Source organism: Cuculus canorus, chromosome 14 (assembly GCF_017976375.1).
Source record: "Cuculus canorus isolate bCucCan1 chromosome 14, bCucCan1.pri, whole genome shotgun sequence".
NCBI lineage: Eukaryota > Metazoa > Chordata > Aves > Cuculiformes > Cuculidae > Cuculus > Cuculus canorus.
Window position 1 is genome coordinate 11505029 of NC_071414.1, and position 25474 is coordinate 11530502.

Consider the following 25474-nt stretch of genomic DNA (forward strand, 5'->3'; position numbering starts at 1 on the left):
CTCAGTGACGGCCCAGCGCAGGCGGAGCGGGGAGCAGCCGTGCCCTACCCTCTCTGTGACGTCAGCGCGACTGCCACGCCCACACCGCAGTGACTGCCACTCCCATTCTCCCCACCGTCCGCCAGGCGATGACTGCAGAGACCCGCCCCGTGTGACGTTACGTATAAACTCCGCCCAGCGCAGCCCTCCACGCTGACGTCATCTCAGGGACACCCCCCCACTGGCCCCTTCCACGTGACGTCATCTCGGCGGCCCCGCCCGGCGCAGCGGGAGAGGTCCCGCCATGGCCGACGAGTCGGGTTTTGTGGCCGAAGGGGCCGGCGCGGAGGAAGACCCGGCCGCCGCTTTCCTGGCCCTGCAGGAGAGCGAGATCGCGGGCATCGAGAACGACGAAGGCTTCGGGCCGGCGGACAGCGAGGCGGGCGGCGCCCCGGGCGGGCAGGCTGCGGAGCCGGGTGAGCGGGGCGGGGCCGGGACTGGTGTGGGGCTCCCTCTCCGGCCTCAGGGTGGATCCTGGAATGGTTTGGGTTGGAAAGGACCTCAGAGCCTCTCCGGTTCCACCCCGCCTCCCGCTGGATCAGGGGCTCCAAGCCCCATCCAGCCCGGCCTGGAACAGCTCCGGGGCATCCGCAGCCTCCTTGGGCCAGCGCCTCTCCCCCGTCATCGTGAAGGATTTCTTCCTGATGTCTGAGCTAAATCATCCCCTTTCTAATTAAAAAATTCTTGCTTGCTGGCTGAGGGGCGATTCTTGCCCCGTGCACTCAGGCTGGGCTCTCTGGGCTGGATGGATCCATGTCCTGGTGCTTCGAGCTGGGGCAGTGTGAGAGGCATCCGGGCAGAGCTGAGGAGCAGTGACAGCCCCGTCACTGTCCCCACGGATGGGAGAGCCCTTTGGGGTATGAAGTGGAAGGTGTTTCCATTGGGAACATTGTGGTGCCAAGCCCTGCAGGAGGAAGGTGCTAATCCTAGAATCATAGAATCATTAGGTTGGAAAAACATTTGAGATCGTCAACTCCAACCATACCTGTCCACTACTAAATCATGTCCCTAAGCACTTCATCTACCCTCCTTTTAAACACCTCCAGGGATAGGGACTGAACCCCACCTCCCTGGGCAGCCTCTGCCAGTGCTTGATAACCCTTTCTGTGGAGAATTTTTTCCTAATGTCCAATCTAAACTTCCCCAAGCATCATATATTTTAGATTTTTTAATTAATTAATCCTGAACTCTTGCCTCCGGTCTGCAGGGGCAGAGACTTGGGATCTGCTGTCTGCATGGACACAGGCATACTGCTGCCACAATACTCTGTCTCCTTCCCCTAACCCAGGCCCACAGGGCCTCCTTGTTCTGGCTGTGGAGCAGTGGTTCCTCCTCTCAGCACTCAGGGCCGTGGGGGCAGCCCTGGCTGACAGCTGTGGTGATAAATGCAGTCAGACAGGCTGGAGCAGGGTGTAGTTGGAGCTGTGCCGTGGGGGCGAGCACCGTGAGGATGATGCTTGCCCTAGCTGCGCTGTGGCTGCATGACTGCCTGTGCCCACAGCTGGCCGGCCGATAGAAGCCCTGTGGTTGTCACTGGAGAGAGCTCAGGGCCTGGATTCTGCCTCCTTCAAAGCCTCTTCTCTCCCAGTAGCAGAGAGCCCCAGCAGGGTCAGCCTCATGGCCCTAGTGTGCGGCTCCCGGTATTCTCTGGGGCTGAGGGGACCGTACCCCAGCTAGGAGTGTCAGCGGTGCCTCATTCCCAGCCCTAACCTTGCAGCTCGTCCCAGGGTCATCCCTGCAGGTGGGCTGTCAAGGACACTGGCGTGCAGCCTGCCCTCTTCTCCTGAGGGAGCACATTGCAGTGTTTCTGTGGGCTCTGCCGCTAGCAGGTTTGCCTGCCTGTGTCCAGCCTCGTGCCTGGAACAGTTTCCCTAATCTTCTTCAGATAAGATAAAACACCAGTGAAAACACCATAAAGACATAAGTGCCCAGAGAGCTTTGACTGTGAGTGAGAGGTGCTGGCTAAATCTCACCAAGGACAGGAGACCACAAGGCCCAGCCCACGCATGTGGAGCTGTTGTAGATGGGTGTGTTCTGGACTGGAAAACACCACAGTCACATCCCCCAGGAACTGACTGATTTTTCTGTGGACATCAGCCCTTCTGAGATCACCTGCACCTGCCATAGTTGTTTGTCTTTCTCTCTTAATTTTCTCTCTAGCTGGTTTCCAGAATGGAGGAGCCACTGTCAATGGAGATGTCTTTCAGGTGAGAGCTCAGCCCCTTCCCCTGGCCCAGTCGTACTAAGCAGGATGGGGTGGGCATGGGATCAGCATGCCACTGCTCTCCCTTGGGACTGACTGGAATTTGGTATCCAGCCACAGAACAGCTGTGGTGCTCCTGGAAAGGTCTGAGTCTTGGGGGCAGTTCTGGCTGCTCCATTCTCACACCTCTTTGAAGAGATTGTTCCCACATACCCCGGCTTGCCCCAAATCTGTTTGCAAGTGGCCTGTGCCCTGAGGCAGTGCCTGAGCCCTAGAAGCAGCTGTTAAATCCTCCGTTTACCACAGAAGCTCCCTCTCCAGCCTGAGTAGCTCCTGGAGGCCTTGAGGGCAATCAGGAGCGTCTCTTGGCAGAGGCCAGAACCAGGACAGGGCTGCAACGGGACACTCCCTGCTGTGGCCTCGCTGCTGTGCCCATTAAACCCACTTGCCCCCTGGTTGAGGGTGTTCTGTGGCACCCACCTGCCTGGGTCTCTGCTCTCTCTGTGAGCCCAAAGCCCAGCTCTGCTGGCTGCAGGAGAAGCTGTGCCAGCATCTGACAAGCCCTTTACCCCACTCAGTGCCCAGCAGAGTGGCCCGTGCATTGCTCGTGCCTAGTTTACAGGATGATAATCACATTAGAGATGAGGCAGACTTAATTAGATTAAGGATCTTGCAGGAGAGCTGTAATCCCATTGCTGAGCTCGGTGTCAGGCTGGGCATCCTGGCCAGCAGAAGGTGTTAGGAGTGGTGCTGAGCCATCGTGGTGCTGGGCCTGGTCGGAGCTGTACAGGCAGCTTGGCTTGGAGGAGTGAGGGAGGTGTCCAGGCGGAGCGCGATGCCTTCCGGGGCTGCTGTGGCCAACACTGTAATTTCACTCAGCCCTAGGGAAGGTCAACACTGGTGGGGAGCACATCACAGAGCTGGCGGCTGTCCCCTGCTCTGGGTCTGCCTGGAGGACACGAGAGCTGTGTTGGCAGCAACAGCAAGTCAAGGAAGGCAATTCTGGGGAGTTTTTTTTGGATGACAGGGGCTGAGGCTGGGAACTGGGACAGCAGCTTGAGCAGCACTTTGGGGACACTGTCCCAGATGTCCCAGGCTATCACCCTCCCTACCTCCTGTCTTGGCTTGTCTGAGTGATGAGACCGTGGCGTCCTGCCCTCCTGCCAGCCCTTCGGGGTGGCTGGGCTGGGCGGTGGGGAGAGTTGGTGCTGACGGTGAGGTGCTCGCATCCTGCAGGAGTCCAATGGCCCCACGGATGCCTATGCAGCCATAGCCAAGGCTGACCGGTTGACCCAGGAACCTGAGAGTATCCGCAAGTGGAGGGAGGAGCAGAAGAAGCGCCTGGAGGAGCTGGGTGAGACTCAAGGCTGTGTGTAGCCACGCTTTTGGCACCCCACAGCACGGCAGTTGGGGGCCCTTACCTGGCAGTGATTCTGCTGCATCCCAGAGAGGGGTGTCATACCCTGTGCCATGGGGGTGCCCCTGCCAAAGAGGTGCTGTCCTTGGGACAGTGACACCTCTCACAATGCTCAAGTGGGGATTGGGGACTGGCCTGGGGGGCTGCAGCTGTCCTGCCTGCCCCAGGAGCTGCCCAGCAGACCCAGTGGGGACCAATCTGGCTGATGGGGTCCATCTCGCCCTGGCCTTAGATGCGGCATCGAAGGTGGCTGAGCAGGAATGGCGTGAGAAAGCCAAGAAGGACCTGGAGGAGTGGAACCTGCGTCAGAGTGAGCAGGTGGAGAAGAACAGGGCAAACAACAGGTATGTTGGGGTCAGTGTGGCTGTAAGGGCTACAATGGGAGCTGCTCTGCAGCCAGATATGTCTTTCTGGGATGTCTGGGGACCTCTGTGCCCACAGTGGAGCCCAGCCCTGTGGGGACAGAGTTTTGCCAGCTAAGGAAAGAGGCCCCAGGGCTTTGAGTGTCTGCGCAGAGCCACCCTGGCTGGGACCGTGCTGGGATCACAGTGGGATCTCTATGCCTCCTGCATCCCATGTGGGTCTCGGGTCGGGGCAGGGTTGGGGCATTGTCTCTGCAGCCTTGGATTTCCTGGTGCCGTGTATGATGTGATGAGTGGGTGACACTGTGTGGGAGGACGCTAACCCCCTCTCTGTTCTCTCTTTCTAACCCTCTGCCTGCTTCTCCACTCTTCGCTCTCTCTCTGTCTGTGCCTCGGGGCTAGGATCGCTGACAAAGCCTTTTACCAGCAGCCGGACGCCGATGTGATTGGCTACGTGTACGTGCCTCTTACAGACCGTATCCTGCCCCGCAGGGTCTGGGGGTCCCGGCCCCAGCGCTGGCTGCGCAGCCAAGGGGAGAGGGATGCTGGGAGGTCCTGGGCCCTGGCGAGGTCCCAGAGGGAGGACAATGCAGCTGAGCATCTCCAAATAGTGGAGTCTTAGGAGGCAAGTGGAGCTCCTGGAAATGCCCCTGTGGGGTCTTGTCCCTTTTGAGGGACAGCTGTGGGGGCAGAGAAGTCTTGGAAGCAGGCAGACACGCCTGTGCCACTGGATGAATGATCTCTTGGGTGAGTGCAGCCAACAGCAGCCTTGAGCGTTGTCTGTCTCCGGATTCTGGAAGACGCTGAGCTTATCAGCTGGAGCAAGGGGAGAGGAGGTGGGCATGTGAGGGGTTCCCAGAGAGTGGGGAGGGTTTCCTTGGAAAGAGTTCTGCCAGTGACAACCCCCAACGTTTCTGCAGGGCTTCAGAGGAAGCATTCCTGAAGGAGTCCAAGGAGGAAACCCCGGGCTCTGAGTGGGAGAAGGTGGCCCAGCTCTGTGATTTCAACCCCAAGAGCAGCAAGCAGAGCAAGGATGTGTCACGGATGCGCTCGGTGCTCATCTCCCTCAAACAGACACCCCTGTCCCGCTAGCTGGCACAGCCGGGAGCGCAGCAGGGAAGGCCAGGCTCTCAGAGCTGGGCGGCTTCCTGGGGCCAGCCCAAGAGGAGCCTCGCCCTGCCCACTTCCTGGTGTGCACCTCGGCTGTGCTTGAGTTGTAACTCTCCCCATGGTTTTCCTTTGCTTAAAAGGTGCATCGGTCTCTTTCTACACTTATTTATTACTGTGGCATTTCCCTGGGAAGCGACATTGGGAGGCAGAGCTGAATGAGCAGGGGAGCCCCTGGCCTGGGCTCTGGGAAGTTGTGCCCAGGGCACCAGCTCAGCGAGAGGAGAACCCCCCACCCCGTGTTCCCCACCTCAGCCCTGTGCCAGGAATAAACCTGCCTGCAGCTCTCCTGGCGCTGGGCACCAGCAGGCAGGGCAGCCGTGTGCCTTGGGCTGGCTCCTGGCCCCAGGGCAGCGATCCTAGTGGGACCCCTGACTCCCACAGCCTTTCTGGTGTGTTTTAGAGCAGAGCTGGCTGTGGGTGGTGGGAGGAACAGCCCTGACTCAGCACTGCACCAGTAGGTTCTGCAGGGAGCACGGCCATGGCGTGATGCTGCCAGGCTAGCAGGGACTGAGGAATGTGAGGGCAGGCACCCAGGCTGGTGCAGGAATGCCAGTGGTTGCCCCAGGCCCAGCAGAACTCTCTGCAGCCTGGCTGCACACCCCAAAAAGCTGGTGGGGCTCGAAGCAGCAGCTGTAGTGTCCATGTCCTATCTGTCCTGCGGGGCTGCTGGTGCCAGGCACTGGGGTGGTGCAGGGCACTGGGAAGGGGCCATGGAGTGAGCGTGCAGGATGTTTTCTGTCCCTCTCCTGTGGCCACCAGCAGTGGGGACTGGGGTGCCCGGCTTCTGGGGCCCTCGGCTCTACACTGCTCCTCCCCCTGCTACCAGGAGGGGAGAAGGAGGCTGGGTGGTTGCAGGGAAGCAGGTAGGAAGGTCCAGCTGCAGATTGAGCCTCCAGCTTCCTAACCCAGAGGCCCAGACCAGGATTGGGCAGTTCTGGTGCTGGGGCTTGTTCTGTTCCGGGGAACAACCTACACATCTGTCTGCAGCTTCTCAGTGGCTTCTCGGCTCCCTGCTGAATTTGTACACCTAAAGCAGCCTCGGGAGTTGCCTCAGTCCCACTCCCTGCCCAGCAAGGTGCATGTTTACCAGCCCGAACACTGGCTTTCTCTCTTCTGCTTGGCAGGGCCAGCATCAGCCCCTCCAGTTTGGAGGCTGGGCCCGGTAAACCTGCAAAAGTTGCACATAGCAGGAGAGAAGTGGGCCTGCACATCCCTGCTGTGGGGCAGCTCAGAGCTTATGCCCTGGGTCTGGCTTGCTCAGAGCTTGGAAAGGGCTCACAGCTGCAGGCTGGGGAGATGTGGAGCAGAGCTCACAAAATGTTTGTCCAAGCCTCACTGCAGAGCCCTGCTCAGCTAAAAAGCAAGTGTGCAGAGCTCTCCTGCCCTGCAGCTATGGCTCCACAAGTCTGTTCTGTTCCTGCAGCCCTCATGGGGTGACCAGGCACGCCTCGCTCTGGGGCATGGGCTAACAGTGGGCTGGAAAGGGACATGGGTGCGCATGGATTTACTTGGTGTTGTGTGCTGGGTTTGTGCCCCCGTGTCCATAGGGCTGATTGCTCCTACTCTGACCCTCTGCACTCCAGCATGCGTAGGCAGCTCTGCTGTGGTGCAGGAAGGCCACTGATACTTTGGGACTCGTCTGCCTGCCTCTGCCTTTCACTGCAGAGCAGCGGGAAGTGCCTCTGGCTGCTTCCTGGGTGCAGGGAGCCCCTCTGCACTCTGCCCCCCAGCGCATGCAGGCAGTTGGGCCCGTGTCCCCAGCTGCCATGTGCCCTGTGTCAGGCAGGGGCAGCCAGCTCCCAGGCGCTGTGCCCACAGCTGTTCTACATCCCCTCGGCTTTGGTATCTGTGACTGTTCCAATCACCTGTTACAATAAACTGACATCTCCAATCCTACAGGGCACTGTCATCTTTCAGCTTCAGTGACACACGTGTGTGTTCCAGAGAACCCACAGCCACAAAGCCTTTTGCAGAAAGGATGGGGCTCCAGGAGAACCACATCCTACAGGAAAAAACAGGAGCAAAGGGAAGGACCAGAGGGCTTGTGCTATGCCAGGGCAGAAACAACAGGAGCTGCAAGCTCCTGCTTGTCCCGATGGACCAAGCTGCTTGTAGATCTGCCCACTGGCCACCCCTCACACCCCTGCCCCAAGCTGGCTGAGCAGGAAATGCCAGTGAGGCAGCCAAAAGCAGCTTCTTCTGGCCAAGACGTGCTGAGCTGGGAGCCAAATGAAGGCAGCGCCACAGCAGACAGAGCCCTGGGCTCCCCAGTGCAGAGGTGGACCTCACCCTGCTCAGACTGGTAATGGTTCACCCACCACCCTCATGTCTCAGAAGTCATCAATAGTGGGCAAGAGCCTTCCCTCTTTCTTTGCCCAGGCTCTGGACAAGGCAAACCAAGCGCCTGTTTGTGGGCAGACATGGTTCACCCCTCACCCTGTCCTCCAGAGCTGCCTGCAAGGGCAAAGCGGGCTCAGCAAGCTGCACAGCCACTGCAGGCCAGGGAGGGCTGGGATGCAGGCACCAAGGTGCCTGGAGCATCTGCCAGGCACGTGGAGCAACACCTGGAAATGCCCCAGGCAGCTCAAGGTGAGGAGTCATCGCAGCATGGTTAATGGGCTCTGTGCCCTGCAGAGACCCACCCTGCCTACAGGCAGCTACAAGCTGCAAACAGATCCGATGGCCCCATGTCCTTCCCACTCTGTGGCCCCAACACAGGAGAGCAATGCTTCATTGCTCACCAAACACCTCTGCTATGATCTAAAACATCCAACACCAACAGTGAGACTTGGAGCCACCCGTGCCAATGGTTGTCATGACACAGGCAGTGCAGGTCCCTCTGGGAACAGGACACTTGCTTAGCAGCCAGTTCCAGCCCACATGAAGCAGTGAACTGCACAGAAACTGACTCCCCAGCAAAGGCAGCAGCACATCCCGGAGCACGTGGCCAGGCGCTGTTTTGGAAATGCAATTTCCCAACTTGTTTTCAGAGGGAGTTGCATCTCGTGTCCGGTTTGCATCACCACAGCTTTGAGGCAGCCGTGCCTGCTCCCCTTTCTTCCTATGCTGTTTACTCTTCTGGCTTCTGAGTCCTCTGCAATCCAGCCTCAGTCAGAATCTCACTGCAATTCACTTTATTACTCACCAGTTGCAACTGAACAGATTACAGCTTCTCCCCAAACAACTCACCTGCTGCTTATGAACTCTGTCTTGCCAGGATCAAGCCATAAACAGAGCTGTTCCTTCCTCCTGGGCAGCTCGTTTCTCAAGTGCTGGGGCACCAACTGGCTAAACCCACACCTCAGTGCAGACCACGACCCACAGGACAGTTTTAGCAGACTGTGACAGCACCAAGCACGGACCAGAGGTCTTAGGGGGGCAGAGAGCTTTAGTGGGACACAGCTTCCAGTCTTGCAGGTGGATAAGTTCTCAGGGAATCAAAAAAATGCCACGGCCCAGATTTCAGGTTAATCACAGAGGTGTATTACTTGGCTCCATCAAGACATCACAACTGTCTCTCCGAAATCTCCATCTACAGCCAGATTCCATCCTACCGGCTGGGGGACAGGCTGGTGGGTGCTCACCCACACCCACAGCGTCTCTCTTGACTGATTTCACTTCTTAGATTTCATGGCTGTGACCACCATGCCTCCCAGGAGTGCCGCGAAGGTGCAGCCCTGGGCCAGGATACGTGCCCGCATCATCAGCTGCGAGTGGCGGGTGTTGCCCCTCTTGAAGCTGATCAGTCCGTAGATGAGGATGCTGACAGTGCAGAGGCAGCCTGCGCAGAGGGACAGGGGCTCAGCAGATGAACACGGGCTGAGGGGAGCGGGACGGGGGGGGCAGATGCTCAGCAGAGGGACAGGGGCTGCCAGAGCCGGCTCCCGCCTGCCCCCGCACCGGAGCGTTGCTGGCTCGTCAGACACCTCCTCCCACAGAGAAAGAGCCCCGGATTCGGGTTCCGCGGGGGTTCGGGCGTGTTAATCACCCCCAGCCTCCATCACCCCGCGCCTCCCCCCTCGCTGAGCCCCCGCCGTCCTCCCCCCTCACCGATGGGCACCAGTGGATTCTCGCGGGTCTTGCGCAGGAATTTATCGCCGAAGCCCTCGTCGCTGAACACGGGCAGCGCCCTAGGCTTCAGCGGCGGAGGGGACTCGGCCGCCATGCCCGCGGCCGCCAGCGAAGGTGAGAACTCGCGACCCCGCGCGGCTTCCGTGCCGCAGGGGGCACGCCGGGAGTTGTAGTTCGCAGCAAGAGCAGCAAGAGCAGCAAGAGCAGCCAGCGGGTGAGGCAACGGGCGCAGGACTACATTTCCCATACTGCCTCGCGATAGGGGGGTACACTTCCCGTTGTGCCTCGCGGCGAGGGACTACACTTCCCGTGGTGCCTTGCGGCGACAGCGTGGTTCCGCCATGCCGAAGGCCAAGGGGAAGAATCGGCGGCAGAAATATTCCTACAACCTCAACCGCAAGCGGCTCTACCGCAGCGCTCGCCGCCGCGCCGCCCCCCGCATCGCCTGGTGAGGAGCCTGGGGGCGGGGGGACACACCTGCTCCGCATCTGGAGGGGCGCTTGGGACCCCCTCGTCTGCGGGGAGGGGACACGGGGGACCCTGGTTTGCGAGGCGGGGGGACGACGCGAGGGACCCTCCTCTGTGGGGAGAGGGGGATACACGGGACCCTCGTCTGTGGAGGGGGGGGACACGGGGGACCTTCGTCTGCGAGGAGGGAGGAGGACACGGGAGACCCTTGTCTACGGGAACTGGGGGGACACAGGGACCCTCGTCTGCAGGGAGAAGGGAACGGAATGTGCCCCCAGGCTGGGGGGGGGCGAGTGCAGCCCCTGACAGCGGTGTCTGTCCCCACACAGCTCGCACATCCGCCATGCCTGGGACCCCACCAAGTCGGTTGCGCAGAACCTGGCTGACATGGGCCTGGCGGTGGACCCCAACAAGGCTGTCCCCATCCCCAAGAAGAAGCTGCTGGTAAGTGTGTCTGTGCCCTGATATGGAAGGGCAGGGGGACACACTTTGGGAGGGGAAGTGTGTCAAGAGTCCCCCCAGGACATGCAGCCAAGGGAGAAGCAGTTCGGAGAGTAGCCTGCCTTGGAGCATGGTTCAGGGGCTCTGGATCAGGCTCTGCAGGTGGATGGACTTACTATCTTTACCAGTAATGCTTTTCTCGCCAAGATCCTGGAGTGGGAACGAGCTACAGTGTCACTGAGAAATAATGAACTTCAGAACAAGCCTAAATAAAGTCAGTCAGTGTCCTGGGATGTGCCACAGAGAGATGGGGTTGGGAACACTGCAGACAAGTTGCTCCTGATAAGAAAGAAAGCCTCTTTGTGTACAGCAGTGCCAGCCTGGCCTGCTGGCATCAGTGGGCAGCGCTTCCAGGAAAAGGGTGGCACCACAAAATGTCACACTCTTTAAAAAATAGGAGTGACCTTGTTTGCCACTTGTCCCTGTTCACACAGTATTGCTCAGGTGATTGGCATTCCCATGACACAATGAGGCTCTGCTTAAGTCAGCTGAGATTTCATGGTCCCTGTAGCTCTTGTGTAAGCAGCTTGGAGTATTGGGAGGAACGTATGGGGACATAGCTCTCTTCTAAATGTGCTTTTCTTGAATTGCTTTCTCTCTCATTTAACATAGGGGATGGAAGTGGAAAGCGATGGAGGAGAGCAAGGGAAGAAAATAGTGCGGAAGCCCTACGTGGTGAACGGTCAGTGCTACTTCCGTCCTCACCATGGAGCGGCTCAGCACCTCCAGCCCTGATGTGTTCCCTGCTGAACCATACTGCTCCCATTCCATTTGGGGTTCTCCCAAGGCCCTGTGGGTTATTTTGTCTCTCATTTTGGTGCTGCCACTGTCCTTAGCTGTTGTGCTGTGCCAGGGGCAGGGAAAGCTGTTAATTCTTCTCCAGGCTTGTGGAGGAGTTACACCCCTGGCAGCAGTCAGCTGGGGACTCCCAGCCAGGCCAGAGCTGAACTAGGAACCAGGACAGGAGCTCTGCCATTCCCGTGTATTCTCTGTCTCAAGAGTTTCATTTTCCCTGCTGTGCTGGGTTTTTTTCTCATAATTTCTACCTGCATCCTCAAGAGGTCTCTTGTCACTCTGAAACATGCTGGTGTGTGGCATCAATGTGACAAGAAACTGTGGCTGCTGTACCCTGTGTGCTTTACTGGGATACTGGGCAGCCTGAGCTGAAGGGCGCCGCTCCTTGTGGTGTGGGCTGGAGAGCCGCAGTGCAGGCCTGGATGCCCATAGCCTGTGTGGAGAGCTGTTATCTTCGTTTTCCTGCATGATCGTGGTGGGAAGCAGCCCTGTGTGTGCGAGCAGCCGAGCTGTGCTGCAGGAGCCACCTCCTCTCTGCAGTACTGGCAGGCCTCAACCTTGGGAAGAGGCTGGGGACTTTTGAGGTGCTGCTTGCTTCCTTCCTCTGCTTCATAGTGTCTGTCCTCTGTCTAGAGATGGAATATGAGGCCAGTCTCCCCGAGAAGAAGTCGAACACACTCTCGCGAGACCTCATTGACTATGTGCAGTACATGATACAGAACCACGGTGAGAACTACAAGGTGGGTACTGCCTGTCCCAGAGCGAGAAGCACCCGAAGCGATTCACTCCTGGATCTCCTGCAGGATAGGATTTGCTCATCGTCTGTGTCCTGCATCCTGTTTCACACTCAGCTGTTTGTTAAGGGGAAGCAGCACTCTGAACCTCGGCCAGATCCCTGAGTCAGATCCTGATCACAGCCAGCGTGGGTGGGCCTTGGGAGTGGGGCTGGGCTGGGCTGGTGTTTGCCCTTGGGGCCACTGCTCTAACTTATCCTCTCCTTCGTCACAGGAAATGGCTCGAGATGAGAAAAACTATTACCAGGATACTCCCAAGCAGATTAAGAGAAAGATCAATGTGTACAAGAATTTCTATCCCGAGGAGTACAAAGGTTTCATTGCATCACTCAAGCAGGAAAAAATGGATATGCAGTGACCACCTGCAAATGCAGGCCTGACCTGACCATTTTCTGAACCAAGCGGGGACTGACTGACAGGTGACAGCCACCCACGGGTTCAGTGTCTGCAAGATGCATGCAAGTCAAGCTACGCAAAGGTGCAAGGACCTTCATTGGACAGGGATAGTTATAAGCAGGAGTGAACGATTCTGGGGTGTGGGTTATGGCACTGGACTGACTGTGCTGTGCCCTTCCCTTTCTGTGTGGCAGTCAGCATTTCTTTTGCCTCTTTAATAAATTACTTTTTCAAGCGGTTGTGAATGTCTTGCTTGTGGGCTCTCCCTTGGAGCAGCAGGAGAGTTCGCGGTGGTGACTTGCAGGACATGGTGTGTCACCTTCTGCGGCAACAGGGCTGAGGGCACACGGCAGGGGGCAGCACTTAGGCCTTTGCTGATTTCCCTGCGAGCAAAGGCTGGAGCAGGGTCACATCCTTCCTCTCCTGAGTGACCTTCCTGCCTCCAGCTCAAAAGGCCGGGCTAGGGGCCCCTTCCCTGCCAAGGAGCTGGAGGACAGCACAGAGCGATCAGCCTTTTATTGACAAAGGGGAAGGAGGGACAGTACAAAAGGTTTTGCAGCAGAGACTGGCCAGTGTGTACTCCCTTTCCCTGATGTGCTCCCCAGCTTCCACAACCAGTTTTTCCAAGAGCTGGTGCCCCATGGTGTCACCCAGCAGCCCTTCTTCCTCCAGGCGGGGCTTTCCATGGTCCCTGAGTCTGGTTCCCTCTCCCTGGGGCAGCTGAGAGGGAGGGAGACCAGGCAGGGGGTGAGCGCTCGCTGAGTAAAGCTCTCACCAACCAGCATCTTTACCCCTGCTCAGGCTGAAGGGGCAGAGCAGGGCTGCCCGACACCTGCCCTCATGTCTCCTAAGCAGGCCTTTAAATACAGAGCTGGGGAACTGAGGGCTGTGCTCGGCTCAGGTGAGGGACGGCTGAGCTGTTTTTCTCACCAGTGTGCACCATACTGGCAGGGAGCTGTGCCAGCAGCAGCTGCTCGTGTTCTCCAGGAAGAGGAACCCATCTCCTGGATAACCTCCATGCTGAGAGGCAAGAGGGCTACCTCGCTTGTTCAGCCCCATTCATTTAATAACCTGTAGGGCTACTGTGAAGGTGGGGGGCCTTGCCCTGTGCTGCATGTTCCTGCTCATGAGGATGTATGAGCTGTACCTGTGCCTTCATCCCATGGGATATTTTGTCCCTGAGCTGGGGGAGGTGGCTGTCCTCTCCCCATGATAAAGAGCGGAGCTGCTCATGTTCCCTGAGGGCAGCTATGCTGTGGATTCACCCCAAACCTCATGGGGTACAACAAACATTCGATGGCCAGCAGCGTGCTACTAGCGAGTCTGAGCCTCCATCCTCGCTCTGTGGACCCTGAAGAGGAGCCATACCAGGGATGGGAGCCTGTCTGCCTCCCGCGTGGGCTCAGGACTGGGAGAGCAGGGTGACCAGCAGGCTCTTGACGTGGAGGATGCTGGTGGCAGTGCTCAGGCTGGCCCAAGTCGCACTGGTGGGCAGGAGAAAAAGCTCCCGCTGCCCGCTGAGTGTGTGTAGGGCCAGCTCCTCCTGCAGCTCTGCTGTGCTCAGGGCATTGCTCTTGTCCTGTGAAGGAGAGAGGGGGACGCTCAGGAGGGGAGCAGCGTCAGGGGCAGTGCTGCCGGCTGGCAGGAGCCCTGTCCTGCCTGTGCCATCTGGGCAGCGATCGCACGCAGGCAGGGCTGCCTCGCTCTTGCATCCGAGTTGCTTTGAGGCAAGCTAATAAATAGGAAGCAGCACCAAGCGTGTGCTTGGCAGCTCGCCGGGGAAAGTGTTTCTCTTTGGGGATTTTGCAGGGTGCTCTCCTGAAAACTCGTTAGCTGGGCAATGGCAGCTGCACCTCCTGATGGAGACTGGAGGAGAAAGGCCCCAAGAAACCAGATTTTCCAAAAGCTGGTGGATTTAGGGTATCGGGATTTCCTCTCTGGGCCCTGGGGAGGGACAGCTTCACTAGAAATGGCTCTGGGGGCAGCTGCAGGGATGGACGGACAGACGGACACCCACCTGCTTGTTGGCCAGCACGACCAGGGGCAGCCGGGGCTCCGCGGCCAGCAGTGTGTGCAGCTCCTGGCGCGCCGTCAGCAGGCGTGACCTGTCCACGGAATCCACCACGAACACCAGCACGTGGGCCTGGCTCAGGTAGTCGGGCCAGTATGCTCGCAGGTTCTGGCTGCCCCCAACTGCAGGAGACGGGCAGGATCAAGCACCGGCACAAGGACGAGCGGGGAATCAGACGTCCCGTTATCTGGGAACGCTCCTGCCACCCCAAATGTTCTGCACCCCATCCCGGTACTAGTAGGTGGGGGGACACTCAGGGCCATGCAGGCTCAGTCCCAGGGGACGCAGTGGGGCCAGGCCAGCCTTACCCTCCAGCAGGTCCATCTCCAACCCCTCGACGCAGAGCTGGGCTGAGTTGAAGCCCTGGGTGGGTGCCATGTGCTCCCTGGCTGTCTGGCTGCAGATGTAGTGCAGGACACTGCTCTTCCCGGCCCCATCCAGCCCCAGCACCAGAACCTGCCGCCAGTCCAGCTGCGAGGGCACGGGAGGGTGCAGGTGAGTGGGGGTCGGTCCCAGGACCCACAGCCCCATGCCCAGCAGCAGCCCTGCATCCCCACTTCCAGCTCCACCAGGGCTCCAGGGGGGTCAGCCCGTGACCCCCTCCAGCAGGATGAGCCACAGGAGGGTCCCCAAGGGCCTGACGGAATCCCGTCTGACCAGCTCCAGGGCATACTGGTGTGAAATCCCAGGGGCATCCTGCCTCCCACCCGCATGCCTAGAGGGATCTCATCCTGCTGGCGATCCAGAGCCTTCCCAAGCCTGGACACCACAGGCACGAACCTGACCCTCTGCCCTGTCCCCAGTGTGACAGTCACGGGGGTGCAAGAGACCTGAGCGATCCTGAACCCCTGCCCTGTCCCCACCCCATCCTCACCCCGTTGGGCTCAGGGAGATCCTGGTAAAAGGCTCCAGTATAGGGGATCCTGGGAAGATCCTGGTAAATGGTTCCGGTATAGGGGAGCCTAGGGAGATCCTGGTAAGCGCTCCAGTATAGGAGAGCTTGGGGAAATCCTGGTAAGGACTGTGGTATAAGGGAGCCCAGGGAGATCCCAGTAAAGGGCTCCAGTATAGGGGATTCTGGGAAGATCCTGGTAAAGGCTCCGGGTTAAGGGGAGCCTGCAGAGATCCTGGTAAAGGGCTGCAGTATAGGAGATCCCGGTAAGGGCTCTGATATAGAGGATCCCGGTAAAGAGCTCCAGTATAAGAGATCCCAGAGAGATCCTAGTAAGGCCTCCGGCATAGGGGATCCCAGGGAGATCCCAGTAAAGGGCTCTGGTATAGGAGAACCCAGGGAGATCCCAGTAAGGGCTCTGGTATAAGAGATCCTGGGGAGATCCCGGTAAAGGGCTGTAGTATAGGCGATCACGGTAAGGGCTCTGACACAGGGGATCTTGGGAAGATCCCAGTAAAGGATTCCAGTATAGGAGATCCTGGGGAGATCCCGGTAAGGGCTCCGGTACAGGGGAGCCCGGAGAGATCCCAGTAAAGGGCTCTGGTATGGGAGGTCCCAGGGAGATCCTGGTAAGGGCTCCGGTACAGGGGATCCCATTAAACGGCTCCGGTATAGGGAATCCCGGGAGATCCCGTTAAACGGCTCCAGTATAAGGGATCCCGGGGAGATCTCGTTAAACGGCTCCGGTATAGGGGATCCCGGGGAGATCTCGTTAAACGGCTCCGGTATAGGGGATCCCGGGGAGATCTCGTTAAACGGCTCCGGTATAGGGGATCCCGGGGAGATCTCGTTAAACGGCTCTGGTATAGGAGATCCCGGGGAGATCTCGTTAAACGGCTCCGGTATAGGGGATCCCGGGGAGATCCCGATCCCACGCCGCTGGTCTGCGGTCCCGGCGAGGTTCCCCCCCCGCCCTGCCCTTACCGCGTGTCCGGGGGGCTGTCGGTCCCGCAGCTCCCGCAGCTCCCGCTCCCACCAGTCGTCCCAGCCGGTGCCGGTGCCGCGGGACCAGACCTTCCAGGCGATGCAGAGCAGGGAGCCGAGCACAGCCAGGGCGGCCGCCAGCGTCAGCGCCAGCTCCCGCAGGACGCCGAGCCGAGCCATGCGCTACCGGCGCCCGCGGCGCGCGCTGCTCCCACCACCCCCCCCGCCCAGCTGTGCCCGCGCGCCACCGCCAGCTGTGCCCGCCCCTCCCGTCACCGCCGCACTTAAAGGGACCGCGGGGGTGGAGGCACAATGATAGAATGAGTGAGGTTGGAAAAGGCCTCTGAGCTCCTCCGGTCCCACCGGCAGCCCAGCGCCGCCGTGCCCGAGGAACCGAGCCCTGAGGTACGGCGGCCATTCGGTGTTTGAACCCCTCCGGGGATGGAGACCGCACCACTGCCCCGGGCAGCCCCTGCCAGCGCTTCGCAGCTCTTTTGGTGAAGAAATTGTTCCTAATATCCAGTCTGAAGCTCTCCTGGCACAGCTTGAGGCCATTTCCTCTCGTTCTGTCACTTGTGACTCGGCAGAAGAGACCGACACTCGCCTCGCTACAACCTCCTCTCAGGGAGCTGCAGAGGCGATGAGGTCTCCCTCAGCCTTCTCTTCACCAGACTAAACAAAACCAGTTCCCTCAGCCGCTCCCAGAACCCCTGCGCTCCAGACCCTTCCCAGCTCCTTTGCCCTCCCCTGGACGGTGGAGGGAGGGAGGGAGGGGAGCAGCAGAGTCATAGAATCACCATAGAATCATAAAATCACCAGGTTGGAAAAAACCTCTTGTATCATCGAGTCCACCTACAAGTCAGTCTCTCCACCCAGAGCGCTCCCGGCTCTGCCCTGCAGCCGCCGTGCCCGGCTCCCGGCCCTGCCTGGCTCCCGCGGGGTGCGAAACGTTCCGCTGGCAGAGCCGGTGCACGACCAGCCATGGGCGGGCGGTGCCGATGCCCGCCCCGAACCCCGCCAGCGTCCCGGCCACGCCCCTTATTCACAGCCCCGCCTCCTTCACGCTCCCCGCCCTGAACTACAACTCCCAGCGTGCCCCGCGCCCCAGCGACAACTCAAGAGTGATCTGAGCCCCCCCTGAACTACAACTCCCAAGCATGCTCCGCGGCACGAATGAATCAAGCGTGGTCCGCGAGCCTCGAACTACAACTCCCAGCGTGCCCCGCGCCCCAAAGACAACTCCCAGCGTACCCCGCTCTCCACCCACTCGCCGCGCCTACAAGAGCGCTGCCGGGCGCCGGGGGTGCTCGCTCCGCCATGGCAGTACCGGGGCCCGCGCCGCCGCCTCCTCCTTTCGCCGGGCTCCGTTAGCCTCAGGCGCCGTCACCATGAGCTCGCGGCAGGCGGACACTCCCGGTAAGCCACCCCCTCGCAGCTCCCCGCCGACCTGGCGCGGCCTTGGCGCTGAGCAGTGCCCCCTCTGTTCGCAGCGCTGGAGCCCGGCGGCGGGGCCCGCCCGGGGCCTGGGTCGCTGCCGCTCGGCGTCCCGCGGCGGGCGTTCAGCTACGATGATGCTCTGGAGGACACGGCGCCCATGACGCCGCCGCCCGCAGACCTGTGTGCTGGCGTCCTCTGGAAACAGCCGGTCATCCCCGAGCGCAAGTACGAAGAGCTCTCGAAGGTACGGGGGGACCGGGCACCGGGACGGGTGGGTTCGGGGAGGCTTCCACTCGTGGGAGTTCTTCGGCTTGGAGAAGAGAAGACCACGAGGACGCCTTATTGTGGCCTTTCAGTACTTAAAGGGGGCTGATAGGACGAGGAAAAACTTTTTAGCAGGGCCTGTAGCAATAGGACAAGAGGTAGTGGTTTTAGAGTAAAAGAAATGAAGTTTAGATGACATTACAAAGAAATTTTTCATGCTGAGGGCAATGAAACCCTTGCACATGTTGCCTAGAGCGGTGGTATGTGCCCTATCCCTGGAAGTGCTCAAGGACAGATTAGATGGGGCTTTGAGCTGCCCCATGGAGTTGCAGATGTCCCTGCTTGCTTCAGGGGGGTTGGACTTGGTGACCTGTAAAAGTCCCTTCCAACTCAAGCTATTCTATGATTCTATGAAATTGCTGTGAGCTGTAACCAGGTATAATTAAATCAGAACAAAAGAGTAGGTGTATGTTGGCTGTAAATCCTTCATGAAGTGGGTGGCAAGGCCTTGGAGCAAGTTGCCCAGAGAAGCTCTGGATGCCCTGACACTGGAAGTGTTCAAAGTCGGGTGGGACCAGGCTCTGGGCAACCAGACTGGTGGAAGATGTCCCTGCCTCTGGCAAGGGACTGAGCTGGATGATCTTTGGAGGTACCTTCCAACCCAAACTGCTCTGTGAAATGACTGCGGGGATACTTTGTGTCTGAGATCAGCTTCTCTTAACTTAGAGGCTGTCTTCTAAGTTTGAATTGAAGTTAAATGTCATTGAATGGAGGTAGATAACTCTGCATCACTTTGTACTTAGCCTCTACTTTTCATCTCACTTTGTTTTGAAGTCTTTCTTGTGGAAGAAAACAAAGTTGTGGTTTGGCATGAAAAGCAAGCTGTCCGGTGAGGGAACAGGAAGAGGAGGGTGCCTGTGTTTCACAGGACTTCTCTTTTGGCACTCATTGCCTTGTTCTTTGTCCCTCTGGTCACGAGGCCCAGCAACAACTATGGCCACTAGATACGCTGAATGAAAAACTGATACAAGGAGTGAAAACAAGATCTAAACACCAGCTTGATATCTATGTGGCTGCCATTCTGGAAACTGGTTTTGAGCTGTCTGCAAAAGGGTGCTCTTGCCCAGTTGACCTTGGAGTCCAGTTTGCAGTTAAGAGAATGAAAGTAGCTGACTTATGTTTTCTTTTCTATTGACCTTTTTGTACTTTGACTAACAACTTGTTAGCTCTGAGCCTGGTAGGCTTTCCGATGTTGGGTCCAAGTTGCTTGCTTGTTGCTAAGAATTACAATGTTCAAGCTCTAAACACTCCTGGGCTGTAGTGAGAACAGTGTATGGGTTTCTTCTGTGGGATGAAGGCTGCTACTAGAGCAGTTTGGCCTTGTTTCATTTGAATAGAGATGTGTCTCGGCGAGGTGCTGAGATACTGTCTCATCTTAGACTGTACCTGCTTCTTCCCCACAGATTGAGGAAGGGGATGCTAACATGAGTGCACCTATCATGACCCCTTCATCATCCACCGAAAGTGTGAACAAGGTGCCTGTGGTGAAGGCCAAGGCCACCCACATCATCATGAACTCTCTCATTACAAGTAAGAACTCTCTTCTCTGATGTTGTGACTAATGGGTTGTGGGCACAGGAGAACATGCCAGCTTGCTAATGCCTTCAGGTAACTGCTAGAGCAACTTGTGGCTCTTGAACTAGATGAGTTGGTTTTGAGGATGCTTCTGGAAAGAAACAGGGAACTGTGGAGTAGGGTGCGCTTCCTGTCTCTGTTTGCCGGTGCTGGAGGTGGGTGATGAGGGAGGAGTGCAGGGTCCGTTATCTGGTGAGGGGACACTGCAGTCCATGCTGCCTTGTTGCAGTGTAGATGCGGCTGCTGCTGCTACTCTGTTTGCTTATTAGCTTGCTTTCTTGGAATGACAGGTAAAGCTCTAAAATTAACCCAGGTGGTGTGGAGAGCAGACATACTGTGCTAATGGAGCACTTGCTGGCATTTATGTTTGTTAATGGCAGCAGCAGCTGTCTTGTTAACAGTAACACTTAGCTTGAAAAAAACAAACCTCATAAATCATGATGCTTTAAAATCAAATTGGGTCAGTTATGTTTGCAGGGAGGCAATGATCATGTGCAGCAAGAGGAATTATTCATGTGTTAATCTGTCCCTGCTGCTGCTTCTCTTAGCAGTTGGGATCTGAGCTTCATCTTGCTCTAAGCAGTGCTTGTAAAGGCTTCCAGATTTTCAGGAAAGCGTTTTGTAACAGCTTGATGTTTGCAGTTGTTTCTGTCTTGACTCGAAGATAACCAACACATCAGGAAATAACATCCAGGAATATGGACTTCCTGCTGGAAAGCGGCTTCTGTTCTACTGTAGTGGTAGAATGCTAGTCTGGTTAAACATGGTGGCCTAAAAATCTTCTTGTGCTGTAAGAAGTCAGGAGCCCCAACCTACACTTCCCAGGAAAACATTCAGTTACAAGTTGGAAGTAAATGGGTAAACGTCCTCCTGATTTCTCGTGTATACAGTGCACTATTCCTGCAAGTGACTTCAACATTAGCATGGGAAATCTCTTTTAAAGAAGACATTAAGCTTTTCCAGTAATTTTCTTATGCTATAATTCCTTTTGACTATTTTCTTAGTTCCTCTGGAAAGTGAATACCTTGTGCTGACAGTGGAGGCAAAAGTGCTTATATTTATCAGAACTGAAGTTGATGTCAGTGTATTAGGTACTGGCACTGTATCTGGCTGAAATAGCTTATTATACCAGACCTAGAAGCACTGGGAGTCTTTACCACCTTTTCTGCAAGGCTGTGATTGTCAGTTTAGCTAAGATGCACAGTCTTTCAGAAGACATCATTTGTTGTTGGCCAAAAATCCTCCTTCAGTCTGGAGGGCCAGTTAAAATGTCTGATTTATTGAGGTCTCCTAGATTTAGGAAGCTGTAATTAGGAGTGATGCAGCTTCTTGGGTGAGGTGGGTTTAATTACAGGTATTACATTTATAATACGTCTGGTGATCTGGGACAAATCACTGTTCATCTGACTTAGCCCTGTGACTCAGGATAGTTTTCAAGTCAGAATATCTCCTTAGCTTCATCTTGCTGCCTAAGTCATCACAACATGTAGGTATTAATGATGAAAAATGAGTTTTGCATCCGATTGCTTAAGCTGCCTTTGTTTGCTTGAACTGCTTGTGGTGGCATTTCTGTATGAATGTGTGTGGTTCTCTGTTCCAGAGCAGACTCAGGAGAGCATTCAACGCTTTGAGCAGCAGGCAGGGCTGAGAGATGCTGGCTACAGTCCCCACAAAGGCCTCACTACCGAGGAGACCAAGTATCACCGAGTGGCCGAGGCAGTCCACGTAAGGCTTGTTTTGTGTTGGCTTTTTCCCTGTGTAGGGTGTGCTAGCTTAATGCCTGTCTGGGGATACAACTTCTGGAGCAGGACTCTCTCCCAGCTACTTCATCTGAAGACTTCTAGCTAATTGTTCAAAAATGGTTACACACATTTAAGTTAGCGTTAGCCTTTATAGTTTTGAAACACATTATTTTCTGAAATCTGCCATGTTCCGTGGTCATGTCAGATTGTCAATACTCTTTCCAAGTGAGAACATCCCTACACACAGTCTTGTTTCTTGCTGTGCCTTTGAGTGGTGCCTTGCAGCTGACTGTTGTAACTGTTTGTCTGAAGAGAACTTGTACCCCATGCATTTCTGATGTTGAAGTTAGCAGGTGAAACCGGGCTTGCCTCTTCTGGCAATAAAAACAGAGGTCTTGAATTAGCTTTTCTGATGAGCTCAGCTGCGTGCAGTAATCTGGCAGTTGGAGTTTTAATATTGAACTCTCCCAAGTGTGCTCCCACAAGGTCAAAGTTTCAATAACAGCATTGGTGAATTGCGTTAGTGTAGCTTGGATAACCACAGGAAACATGCTGAGAAGGTGCCTGCGTAGCTGCCGCTTGAACTATAACTGCCCTTCAAGTGACTTCCTCACAGTTCAGTTTGTACTGTGACTTGTAATAACCTTGTTCATATATGCATAGTTCCTGTTGTTGTTACAACCAGGCGTGCTCTTTGAATGCAGTTCTTGGTGTTCTAGAGCATTGTTTTCATTCTGTTATATGTGGTTACTTCTCAGGGTCTAGTACTCCTAGACCTTGTACCGGTACATCTGTACTGGTCTCGTCTTCATCAGAGAACTTGTGGGAATGAAAGCTTTGTCACTCAAGTGCTGCAGGCCTGTGGTTGCTGTGGCATTTAGACTTGTTACCAGGTAGCTCTGCCACATCAGCAGCCTCCCTGTGGATGCTGATGTTGACACGGTGCATTACTGTCAGGTAGGGACTCTGAATTGCAGAGTGAGCCGTAGGTGGTGTTTTACTTCCTTTAGCCTGGAAAATGTCTTCAGCATGGTGGACTTCCAAAATGCTTATCTACTGTGGAAAGAAGCTTTAGGAGTGTATGCAAGTATTGTAATACTGGGTTTAGCTTTAGGTGAAGTGATGCTTCAATCCTTTCTCACCTGTTATATAAACAATTGTCCAGATTTGGCAATACAACTGTCTGTTTACTGTGCCTTGTATTTAAACTCTCTTTTTTCTGTGTTTCTTTTGCCTCTCCTAACAGAAACTAAAAATGCAGAGTGGAGATATGAGAAAAGACGACAAACAGCCTATGTCTGCTCAGTCCACTCCAAGCAGCACTCCCCACTCCTCTCCCAAGCATAAAACCAGGTACTCTATTCCTACCTCCTTTGGTTTCCTACAGGTTGCTGAGGTGGGAGCTGCTACAAATAACTTTATCCAGTGAGGTACTGTCCATGGGGTGAAATTTGGAGCATGCTGTGGGTTTGTGTTGGATAGATCTAAATATTTAAAGCTTGTGGAACTTGAACATATGTATCTTCATCCTGGGTGGTAACAAACCTGTTAAGACTACTTAAATTGCTTCCGACAATTACATGTAAAATTCCTGGCACAGTGGAACCATTTGAAGTATTTATTCTCTGTATTTTATACACCTTAATTTTTTTTTTCTTTAGGGGTTGGTTTAGTCAGGGATCATCTGCTTCTATCACTGGCTCAGATTTTGCTGTGGAAGCTGTGGGGGACAAATTGCCATCTGAAAGATGGAGTTTTTTTGGACCCAAAGCCATCCAGAAGTCCACCACTGATCCAGGTAAGTCCTCTAAAATCTCCTGCCCTGCAGGAGTTAGGGGAGAACTTCCACACAACAAACTTGATAGTTATTTCTGGACCCTTATCCTGCTTGTCTTGTTACTTTCCTGGACCACCTTGTGAATGTATAATTCATACCATTTCTGTGCCTAAATGTAGAACAGTTAGGTAAAACCTATGTCAAGGGTCTGAATGCAGGAATAACACTGAGCTGCAGTGGAAAGGCAGGGTGTGAAGGTGATAGCTTCTTACTCTCTCTGCTGTCTGGTAGAACCAGAACTGGAAGTGCCAGCCTCTGATGTGGAATAGGCATTAGACAATATGAAGCTGCTGGGTCATGCAAAGGCTTTTTGCAGTGTTGGGCGTTGGTGGCACTGCTCACTCCTGGCAGCAGTGGAAAAGGGACTTGGCAGCTAGTTTTCCTAGCTCTTACTTGCTGTGATTTTTTTGTTTTGTCAATCAGGAGGATTTACCATCCAATCCTATAAGGGTGCCCAGAAGCCGTCTCCGATGGAACTGATGCGTGCTCAGGCTACCAGGATGCCAGAGGATCCAGTTACATTCAAGCCACCCAAAATGGACATTTCGGTCACAGAAGGAAGGAGGCAATCACCACGTTCCCATAATATCAAGCCTCGGGATCTGAATGTGCTCACTCCCACTGGGTTCTAGGATGAATGCTTCTGGTGTCTTTAGCAGGCTACAAGGGCATCTTAGGCTGTGCTTCCCTGTCCCACTGTGCTGCGTAAAATAGCGAAGTCTCCCTTCCAGCCCTTCATCTCAAAAGGAAAAGGGTCTGACTGTCCTCCTAAATCAGTCTTGGAAAAACTCCTGCACTAGTTCTAAACCAATGTAAACCCTCCCATCTGCTGCATTGCACCAGTTCAGTCTGCCAGGCTGCACTAGATGTGCTTCTTGGGGTATTACACCAGAGTAAAACCTTGGACAATGTTTTGTGGGACAGGACTGTGGTGTGCAAGCAGGCTGGCCTGTCTGCCTGCAGTCTAGTTGTCTTGTCCTGCTCAGTGCTGAAGTCCCAGGAGGACTGTGATTGCCTGGCATGTACAGAACACAGAAAAAAAAAAAAAGCAAGGACTAAAAACTGGACCATTAACTGCCAGAAGGAAGGTGTTCTGGAACTGTGGTGGGTCAGTTTTATATGTGGCATTCCCTTACTATCCAGTGTGACCTGATAGTCTGACACCTGGTATTTTGTTCTTGGATTTCTTAAAGTAGAGCAGTGACCATTCTAAGATGCTCTTATTAGAAAAGCAGGGAGCAGAATCTAATGGGATTTTGCAGTAACAAGGAAGAACTTCTCTTCCAAATCTTCATCTTCCCCCAAGAAAGTTGGGCTTAAGCCAAGTAAACCTCTCTTTAGGCAAAACAATACTGTCCTGCTTTCTGCTAGACCAACAGACTTGCAGATGTTCTGGTACTCTGGGGTGCTGCTTGATTTGTGATTTTTTTTTTTTGTTGCATCTTGTATGAATTGTTTAGAGGTGTGTTAGACACCAGGGGTGCTTCTCAATAGTTTTTTCATCAGCACTATATGTATTTTGCAGGGCTGGGGGAGGACTGAAAGCAGATCAAGACTAAAAATTCCTCACTGCTATGATACAGCTGTGTGATTTTTTTTTGGCCTAGTCAGAACCAGTTACTGGGACCAGCTAACACCTGCTTTCAGGAAAAGTGGAAGGAGCTCTGGGCTGCCACCTAATCCCCCCTTATGCATTATAGGCAGCATTGCTCTGTAATTTTCACCTGTCCTGGGGTAGATGGGTCTCCTCTCTTGATCTCATGATTGCGTTGCAGAGCTCCCTCAGCCAGCAGCAGGTTTTCTAGTGGTGAGGTGACAGTAGCAGCCTAGTTTGATACTGGAAGCTTCTCTGTTGCCAGGACATTATACAAAAGTTACTTAACAGCTAGAAACTACTGAGCTCTGGGGTTTCTGCCGTCTTGAACCAAACATTCCTCCTGGAGGGTGAGGCAGGCCTGGCTGCCCTCCCTTCTGAAGAAGCACATGTTGTGGCTCTGCTTCCTCTCAAGCTTCAGCAGTGCCGCCAATGATGTGTTGTGTTGGAAGTCTCTCACCCAACCAAGCAATCTTCACTGTTGCCACTTATTTGCACCTTGACAGTCAGTTTCTCATTTGACATTAATTTATTTGTTATCTGTATTCATGTCTGCGTGTTGGTTTTGTTTGTTATGATAAAATAAACCCCTTGTGAATGGAGGTCCTTGGTGTGTGTTAGCACTGGCAAAGCATCTGCAGAAGAAATGTGGGGCTGTCCAGTGAGTGTGGGGTCATGGTTCTGCCCCGTAAGGCTCTGGCAGTGCTTATGCTGTAAAATGCTTGCTCTGTAAAACTCCCTTTTGACAGGGAGACCAGGCTTAAAGCCAGACTCCAGTCCTGTCCTGGGACTTGTGTGGATT

General features: G+C 55.3%; 5 protein-coding genes across 6 annotated transcripts; 3 read left to right on the forward strand and 2 right to left on the reverse strand.

The window, feature by feature from the left end:
- The first annotated feature begins 221 nt into the window (after positions 1 to 221).
- Positions 222 to 7082, forward strand: CLTB (clathrin light chain B). Of its 2 annotated transcripts, XM_054079467.1 has the most exons (6): positions 222 to 455; positions 2200 to 2246; positions 3479 to 3596; positions 3892 to 4003; positions 4424 to 4477; positions 4942 to 7082. In XM_054079467.1, exons 1-6 carry the CDS (start codon positions 284 to 286, stop codon positions 5111 to 5113), a joined length of 675 nt encoding a protein of 224 aa, XP_053935442.1. In that variant the 5' UTR covers positions 222 to 283; the 3' UTR covers positions 5114 to 7082. The 2 variants fall into 2 exon arrangements, with proteins under 2 accessions (XP_053935442.1, XP_053935443.1); XM_054079468.1 differs by lacking the exon at positions 4424 to 4477.
- A 1273-nt stretch (positions 7083 to 8355) lies between these two features.
- Positions 8356 to 9398, reverse strand: HIGD2A (HIG1 hypoxia inducible domain family member 2A). The gene is made up of 2 exons (XM_054079717.1): positions 9242 to 9398; positions 8356 to 8972 (listed from the first exon to the last, which is right to left on the reverse strand). Exons 1-2 carry the CDS (start codon positions 9354 to 9356, stop codon positions 8806 to 8808), a joined length of 282 nt encoding a protein of 93 aa, XP_053935692.1. The 5' UTR covers positions 9357 to 9398; the 3' UTR covers positions 8356 to 8805.
- Positions 9399 to 9553: 155 nt separating this feature from the next.
- NOP16 (NOP16 nucleolar protein) lies at positions 9554 to 12458 on the forward strand. Its single transcript, XM_054080002.1, has 5 exons — positions 9554 to 9710; positions 10060 to 10174; positions 10844 to 10913; positions 11660 to 11766; positions 12035 to 12458. The coding sequence occupies exons 1-5, from the start codon at positions 9604 to 9606 to the stop codon at positions 12176 to 12178; spliced, it is 543 nt and encodes a 180-aa protein (XP_053935977.1). The 5' UTR covers positions 9554 to 9603; the 3' UTR covers positions 12179 to 12458.
- Positions 12459 to 12705: 247 nt separating this feature from the next.
- ARL10 (ADP ribosylation factor like GTPase 10) lies at positions 12706 to 17072 on the reverse strand. The gene is made up of 4 exons (XM_054080000.1): positions 16164 to 17072; positions 14596 to 14758; positions 14234 to 14409; positions 12706 to 13795 (listed from the first exon to the last, which is right to left on the reverse strand). Exons 1-4 carry the CDS (start codon positions 16341 to 16343, stop codon positions 13619 to 13621), a joined length of 696 nt encoding a protein of 231 aa, XP_053935975.1. The 5' UTR covers positions 16344 to 17072; the 3' UTR covers positions 12706 to 13618.
- Positions 17073 to 17391: 319 nt separating this feature from the next.
- On the forward strand, positions 17392 to 25274 carry KIAA1191 (KIAA1191 ortholog). Its single transcript, XM_054079895.1, has 7 exons — positions 17392 to 17579; positions 17654 to 17844; positions 19328 to 19454; positions 21100 to 21224; positions 22488 to 22594; positions 22903 to 23039; positions 23502 to 25274. The coding sequence occupies exons 1-7, from the start codon at positions 17552 to 17554 to the stop codon at positions 23708 to 23710; spliced, it is 924 nt and encodes a 307-aa protein (XP_053935870.1). The 5' UTR covers positions 17392 to 17551; the 3' UTR covers positions 23711 to 25274.
- Positions 25275 to 25474: the final 200 nt, after the last annotated feature.

Bases quoted from the DNA above. Each gene is read 5' to 3' on its own strand.
- CLTB (XM_054079467.1), top strand. From the start codon at position 284: ATGGCCGACGAGTCGGGTTTTGTGGCCGAAGGGGCCGGCGCGGAGGAA. The intron at 3,597-3,891 runs GTGAGACTCAAG...CCCTGGCCTTAG, and splicing joins GAAGCGCCTGGAGGAGCTGG to ATGCGGCATCGAAGGTGGCT. The intron at 4,004-4,423 runs GTATGTTGGGGT...CCTCGGGGCTAG, and splicing joins AAGAACAGGGCAAACAACAG to GATCGCTGACAAAGCCTTTT.
- HIGD2A (XM_054079717.1), bottom strand. From the start codon at position 9,356: ATGGCGGCCGAGTCCCCTCCGCCGCTGAAGCCTAGGGCGCTGCCCGTG. The intron at 8,973-9,241 runs GTGAGGGGGGAG...CCCTCTGCGCAG, and splicing joins GAATCCACTGGTGCCCATCG to GCTGCCTCTGCACTGTCAGC.
- ARL10 (XM_054080000.1), bottom strand. From the start codon at position 16,343: ATGGCTCGGCTCGGCGTCCTGCGGGAGCTGGCGCTGACGCTGGCGGCC. The intron at 14,759-16,163 runs GTAAGGGCAGGG...GTGCCCTCGCAG, and splicing joins GACAGCCCCCCGGACACGCG to CTGGACTGGCGGCAGGTTCT. The intron at 14,410-14,595 runs GTAAGGCTGGCC...CGTCTCCTGCAG, and splicing joins GGAGATGGACCTGCTGGAGG to TTGGGGGCAGCCAGAACCTG.
- NOP16 (XM_054080002.1), top strand. From the start codon at position 9,604: ATGCCGAAGGCCAAGGGGAAGAATCGGCGGCAGAAATATTCCTACAAC. The intron at 10,175-10,843 runs GTAAGTGTGTCT...CATTTAACATAG, and splicing joins TCCCCAAGAAGAAGCTGCTG to GGGATGGAAGTGGAAAGCGA. The intron at 10,914-11,659 runs GTCAGTGCTACT...TCCTCTGTCTAG, and splicing joins GAAGCCCTACGTGGTGAACG to AGATGGAATATGAGGCCAGT.
- KIAA1191 (XM_054079895.1), top strand. From the start codon at position 17,552: ATGAGCTCGCGGCAGGCGGACACTCCCG. The intron at 19,455-21,099 runs GTAAGAACTCTC...TCTCTGTTCCAG, and splicing joins CATGAACTCTCTCATTACAA to AGCAGACTCAGGAGAGCATT. The intron at 22,595-22,902 runs GTACTCTATTCC...TTTTTTCTTTAG, and splicing joins TCTCCCAAGCATAAAACCAG to GGGTTGGTTTAGTCAGGGAT.